At 51.0% G+C, this 6,616-nt stretch overlaps 2 protein-coding genes across 2 annotated transcripts; one reads left to right on the forward strand and one right to left on the reverse strand.

Annotated features, from left to right (window-relative positions):
- The first annotated feature begins 288 nt into the window (after positions 1-288).
- NGA_0115101 (ribosome biogenesis nsa2-like protein) lies at positions 289-3,266 on the forward strand. The gene is made up of 9 exons (XM_005855348.1): positions 289-445; positions 584-651; positions 890-1,009; positions 1,126-1,234; positions 1,438-1,838; positions 2,146-2,215; positions 2,476-2,571; positions 2,712-2,777; positions 2,946-3,266. Exons 1-9 carry the CDS (start codon positions 443-445, stop codon positions 2,997-2,999), a joined length of 987 nt encoding a protein of 328 aa, XP_005855410.1. The 5' UTR covers positions 289-442; the 3' UTR covers positions 3,000-3,266.
- A 35-nt stretch (positions 3,267-3,301) lies between these two features.
- Positions 3,302-5,077, reverse strand: NGA_0115701 (uncharacterized protein). Its single transcript, XM_005855354.1, has 3 exons — positions 4,198-5,077; positions 3,897-4,010; positions 3,302-3,729 (listed from the first exon to the last, which is right to left on the reverse strand). The coding sequence occupies exons 1-3, from the start codon at positions 5,060-5,062 to the stop codon at positions 3,479-3,481; spliced, it is 1,230 nt and encodes a 409-aa protein (XP_005855416.1). The 5' UTR covers positions 5,063-5,077; the 3' UTR covers positions 3,302-3,478.
- Between the last annotated feature and the right edge of the window lie 1,539 nt (positions 5,078-6,616).

Here is a 6,616-nt window from a genome sequence, read left to right on the forward strand (position 1 = left end):
GCAAATATACACGCATACCTCTCAACCACATGGAAGAAAGGGTGCTGAAAATCGTGAATGCGACGTGGCCTGTCGATGGGTGTATAGAGAAGTTTGGTACGAATATATCAATATGGGCCGAGAGTCCGTTCCCACCCGGGGCGAGTGAGTGGTGAGAAGAAGGCTGGCCATATTTTATGGCGGATCACGGTTGGCGGTGCTCGCGTGCGTGGCGCTCGCATTTTGGCACGATAAACTTCTCACATGCTGTCTCGCTTGTCCTTGTATCCCTTCCTGTCGCCATTCTTTACAGGAAAAGAGCATTTTAATTGATTGGACGCAGAGGAGGCAGAGGATCACGTATCCGAAGAAGAGGTAGAAGGCCGCCTCCAACTTACACGCGCGGCCGCTACTCCACGCAGGAACTCATCGTTAGGCAGAATCACACATACATTTATAAAACATGGTATGTGCAAGTAGGATGGTGGGGGGTGGCGGGCGGGACGGTTAGGGTCGTGACTGGTGGTGTAGTGAGTTTCGTTGCGATGGGAGGAGCGCCATCATCCTCACTTCTCGCTTGTCATTTTTCACTTTCTCGTCACAGCCGCAACATGACTACATGGAACAGCACCGGAAAAAGCATGGGGAAAGGCTTGATCGGGAAGAGAGATTGTAAGTATTTGAGTTTGTTGCCGAATAAAATGCGGAACGTGGAGGGATCAATGCGCAAGAAGCGACCCAGCAGAGAGATGGAGCTGGGGCTGTTTGTTGTGCATCAACAGAAGGAGGAGCAGGAACATTCAAAGTGTTACACTCATCGTGTGAAGCATAAAATGAATCTCCTAGTCAGTTGCAAACTTGATCCTTATTGACCGGTGGCATTTTCCTGCCCCCCCACTCTTACCTTCAGACGCAAAAAGGAGGCGCGAGAGGTCCATCGTCGTTCGAAATTTGCCCAGAAAGTACACGGCTTAAGGGCAAAACTGTACAATGCCAAGCGCTACAAAGAGAAAGCCCAGATGCGTAAAACGTACGTCGTCACCCGGGTTGTCTGCCCGCTTTCCCCCATTTCTTTCACTTGTCGGCGCGCGATCGAGGCCTTTTGCATATGATAACCCTCACTTTCCCTCTTCTACTCTCTCTCAGCCTGGCCATGCATCAGGAGAAGACCAATAAACGTGCCAATCAGGAGGGCGCGCCGGAAGGGGCTGTACCTGCCTATTTGATCGACCGAGAAGGGGTTTCACGTGCGAAGGTAAGGCGGGAAAGGGATACCCACCAGGGAGGGAGGGACATATAGGTCAGGAATAATATAAAAACGGGGGCTAGGCATGGGGTCAGCAGTAAAATATGATCCCAAAAAATGTTTGGGTTGGTTCTTGCTCGGAAGCGAGTCAGTCGGTCATAACACCCCGCGTGTTTTATGCACTTTCTCTTTCTTCTCTTTGTCTTGCGCAGGTCCTCTCTAACTCGGTCAAGCAAAAGCGGGCGGAGAAGGCAGGAAAATGGAGTGTTCCTTTGCCCAAGGTCAAACCCGTTGCGGACGATGAAATGTTCAAGGTCATGCAGTCGGGGAAACGCAAAGGTAGGAAGCTTATCACCACATGCTTTGCTTTTCCGCCTTTCTACTCTGCCCCTTTTTACCCTTTTTACCCTCCTCTGTTGGTCGAAAATGTCTCTGAGAGGAACCACTTCGCGCACCCTGCTCCCTCCCGCCCCCTGGCCTTCCTGGAACCCCGTCGTGGATACACGCGTACAATCTTCTCACCACGTCTCGCCCGTTTCACAGCGAAATCTTGGAAGCGGATGGTAACCAAGGTCACCTTTGTGGGCGAGAACTTCACGCGGAAGGCGCCCAAGTAAGCAGGGAGGGAGACAACGAGAGGGAGGGCTCAAGAAGGGTGTTGAGAAGGGATCACAGGAAAACGGGGGGCCTTCCGATGGGACATGGGCATGCAAGAGGGGGACCGAAGGGGCTGGAGAGCGAGCGATCTGATTCTTTTATGAGACCAAACGATTGAAAATCTGGCTGCTTCTCTCTGTTGTGGCCATCTCTTCTCCTCCCTGGGACATTCTTTTGGAGGCGAACAAGCATTCTTCCTCTCTCTCCCTTGAACCTCATGTCCGCGGATTCCCCTATACCCCACCTCTCCTCGTGTCCGACAGATTCGAGCGCTTCATTCGGCCCACAGGGCTACGCTTCAAAAAGGCGCACGTCACGCACCCCGACTTGCAGGTGCGTTCGTTGCCTCCAGCGGCGGTCAGCCGGCAGGAAAGGGGGATGTGTGTGTGAAGTAGGAGCTTTTCGGCACAAGACACTCGTCGTCCGCCACTGATGATGCGACAAATACGATACGGAGATATTGGTCCCTGTTATCAAGCGTCGACTCTTTATCTTCTTCCCCCCGTTTGCCGCCGAGTCCGTGTCGCGTTTCTCACATCATACTCTTTCTCCCTCCCTCCCTCCTTTCCTTCCTTCCTTATATCTTCCTGTAGGCGACATTCTGCTTGGACATTCTGGGCGTCAAGAAGAATCCGTCGTCGCCCATGTACACGACCCTGGGGGTTATAACCAAGGGCACCGTCATCGAGGTCGGAGAGAGGACGAGAAAGAAAGAGGGGTAGCGGGAGGCTCAGCCGCGTGTACTTATTTTGGACCTCTCATTTGCTGCCCCTCCTCGCATATTTTATCCCTTCCTCCCTCCCTCCCTCGTTTCCTCTAATTTTAACAGGTTAATGTGTCGGAGTTGGGCCTTGTTACCACGAGCGGAAAGGTTGTGTGGGGAAAATACGCGCAGGTGCGTTCGAGGGAGAGAGGGGGGAAAAGGAGAGGGCTAGGGGGATAAAGGAGAGAGGAAGGGAAACTAAAAGGGACAGATGATGATGAGGGAATTTTCTTTATTCTGGGCTCCTGTTATAACTTTCACACTCACCCCTTTACCGCACACTCTGTCTGCATGTATCAGGTAACCAACAACCCCGAACTGGACGGATGCATCAATGCGGTTCTCCTGGTCTAGTCGGTTTCGGGCCGGGGAATAAGGGTGTATGCAGGGGGAAAGCTTGGAGGAAACCGTGGACAGGATGATTACGAATAGGACGAACAGATGAGGGTGGTACTGTTGATGAGAGCTGAGCCCGTGTGTGCGGACGTAGGGGGAAGGAACTATTGTGGGGGATCGGCGCCGGGTGGACGTTCGAGAGGGCCTCAAGAATTGTAAATTGACATGCAGTATGTGTACGAGCGAAGGGACCGAAAAGAAGAAGACGTATTGAGGATCGACACATCTCACTACGATGATGTCCGCAACATCCAAGAGCGGCTCTTTCTTGCGAGTATTTGTTTGACCCGCAGGAGATTATCTGTCTTATAATTTTCTACAATTTACTTCAAGTCATATAGAACACTCCTGCAGGCCAGCGGTCCCACTTTAGGTCTCCGCCCCTCTTGATTCTACAGCTTCTCGCTCCCAGGACACCCCCCTCTTTCCCTCTTTCCCTACCCCGAGGCTGCACTCCTGCTGCACGAGGCATTCGCTGCCTCCCTCGCGCCCGGGCACACCCTCTCCAAGCCCTCCACCAACTCCGCCTGCTCCCCGAGTCGCAGCGTCTTCATCATCTCGCCGAAACAACAGGAGGTGTAGTACGCGCACTTTTCCTTTTTAGCCAGGGCCTGTGCGGTGGCGGCTGCCTCCCTCTCGCGGTCGGCTTTCCGATGCTTCCCGTTGCCGATCTTGGTCCAGGCCACGCCTAAGGGAAAGAAGAAGGGAGGGAGGGAGGATGATCGTGGGAACATAGTGCTTGGAGAGCAAGGAATCGCGCCCTGGGAGAGGTGCCGGTAGTTGGGATGAGTGTATGGTGGCAGTGGAGCAGAGAGGAGACCAGGAATTCAGACACAGCCTTTCCCAAATTGGCACCTGTAGGAGTGCCCACGTTGGCGCTTGCGGAAGCAGAAAGGGAACGAACGATGAGCTCGGCGCAGAGACGACCCGAGACCGTGTCTTGAGCGCAGCCGAAGGTCCCGATGAAGCCTGTGGTTGGTGAGGAAGGTGGATCAGGAGGTTTAAGGCCGAAATTACGTGGTGCTGCATGGATGAATGTCTGTTGCCTATTTCTGACTTTTGTTGCTTTCTAGTCACATCCTTTTCGTCTTTTCCCCACCCTTTTCTATTCACTTGTTTCCCCTTGTTCTTCTTTTCAGCGCCGTCATCTCCTCACCTGTCATTCGATAGATCAGCAGCTCCTCTGATGGCACAGGAATCCATGTTCCTTCCTCCCCTTCACCTGCTTCCATCTCCTCCTCCTCCTCCTCCTCCTCTTCATCCTCCTGCTCTTCCATCCTCATCAAGCCCTCTTGACATGCGTTCCGAAATTCCCGCACCTGCCTGTCAAACAAAGGACCGCAGGGAGAGGAACAAAAAGAGCTAATTCTCAATGCCTGCGATTCCAACGTGCGCGCATTGAACGTCACGCTAACGATGCGGTCGTAAAAACCTCCCCAGCTTCCGACGCAGGCTCCCTCTAAATCCAGCTGATCCACGCGCCGGTCCACTGGAGTTGGATCGCACATTTTGTCTTTTCTCTTTGCCCCCTTCTTTTGGAGCTGCACAGATTGATTGAAGACAGTAGATACGACTAAATCCTGGTCAAGGAGGGCAGGTAGCGTGGTTGCTGTGGGCAATGCAGCTGATAAAGTCGCCGTGCTTTCAGATTCTGTCTTTTGAGTCGCGGATACCAGGTTAACACGTGAAGGGGCAGAATTGGTAATGACTGGCTCCCTTCTTCCTTCATGGATATTGGGTAGATCTCTTGAATTTGAATAGGCAATGGACGAGGTTGGTGAGGGAGATGTCGAAAAGGAATATGAAGTTTCCAATTGATCGAGGCCTCCTCGTAGACCGCAACCTCGACCTCTGGGACAGCCGGTGGAGGATAACAAAGACTTCAAGGCTGGTACCGTGGACAAAACCGCTTCATTCTCAGACGAATTTTCAACAAAGCTGGCGCCCACGAATGAATGGACAGCAAAAGTGGTGTAGTGAAGGCTTGATAGGACGAGCAGGATCGCGCATGGCAGATGCATTACATGCGGTACTGTGATAGCCGATGTCGACATTGCAGTCAATTTAGAATTAAAAAAAGGTTTACTTTTCCAAAAACTGACCTAAATCAGAAATGCGAAGACTCAAAAATAGAGATCTATGTTTCAATTCAAATGACGAAAAAAAAAGGGGGGGGGGGTAGGGATTCGGCAATTCAAGCCGACCATGTCCAAACCCGACAAGAAGATCCCTCTAAAAACGTGGCATCGGTAAGTCTTTCTCTTGTATGTAGCCAGCGCCCACCCTTCACGATCAGCAGGATAAAAATAATGCATGGGACTTTGTTGTTTCGAAAAGAGAAGGTGTACCTGGCGCCAAATTGAAAATGCCACGATCTGTTCCTCCGCAATTTATTCCCGCTTTGCCGCTGATTGAGCATTTGCTACCTTGGATTTTTGGACGTTGTGCGATACTAATTTAGACGCACTCTACCCACAGAATATCAAAGATTCGGGGTTCCATATATGCAGAATGTACACAATTTGCGTGGTTTGCTAGCCGTGGTCAGTACAGCGCTTTTTGTGTGCCTCCTAATTCCTACAAGGGCCCAAACCCAACCGCACCATTCGAATATTTTGCAGCGTCCTGACTACACAAGTGGTGACTTTTCTTCAGATGGAAATGAAAATATAGTATCTTTAGCATCTGAACGTGTCATAGCGTCGAGTGAGGAAATAGCTGGAAAGAATGGAGGCTCGCTCGAAGCGGAAGGGCGTGAACTTCGCATCGGAGACAGTGCATTCGCTATGATGATGACCCTTAACGCGAACTACTTGCGGGTTAATATGTGGAAAGATACAACGCTGTGATATGTTGTAGTTCATTTATGTTTCAGTAGAGATACAAGGAATAAGGAAATGTCCCGTAATGGTTTAAATCCATTGAGAATATATTCCACAGCAATGAGGCCGAGCGGAGTAGTCTTTTTTGGGATCAACTTTTCGTCACCTGGCCGTGTACTCCCATATATTAAATCTCTGTACACATCAATGTCTCAATAATGCTTTCTCATACACGAATTTCGAGTTACTTTTTCGGATGGGGAGGCATTAGTTGTCCCTAATTGAGTTCAAGGTTCCTGATATGGCCGGAATTCTATTATTCCAGTGATAATGCCGGTTGTTGCTTCATGGTTCAAAATACGAAGATCGCGCATTTCAAGTTGTAAACGTTGCTTAATTTCAGTTGTTGACAGAGCGTTGTCTGGTACTAGACCGTTCGCTAGTAGTCCTCCATCCCATCGGCGACATGTTATCCTCGCACATATTTCAAGCACATGAAACGGCGTGGTCGTGGACTGACGCACTCCGAGACAGAAATTCCTGTCACACACTGGGTTCTGTGTACTCGCGCAGGTCCTGCCGGAGAAATGCGAGAGCAGCCAACTGTGCTTCCCGTGCTGCCACTTTTCTTGTTGCAGTACGTGGCGTTCTCCCACGAATGAACACATACGTGTGCGTGTCCGATGGCGAGGCATTCGAGTCAAATCACCCGTACACTTGCTTACATTCGCTCTCGTGCGTATCCTATTTGCA

The sequence above is a fragment of the Nannochloropsis gaditana genome (genome assembly GCF_000240725.1).
Source record: "Nannochloropsis gaditana CCMP526 unplaced genomic scaffold scaffold217, whole genome shotgun sequence".
In the NCBI taxonomy this organism is placed as follows: domain Eukaryota; class Eustigmatophyceae; order Eustigmatales; family Monodopsidaceae; genus Microchloropsis; species Microchloropsis gaditana.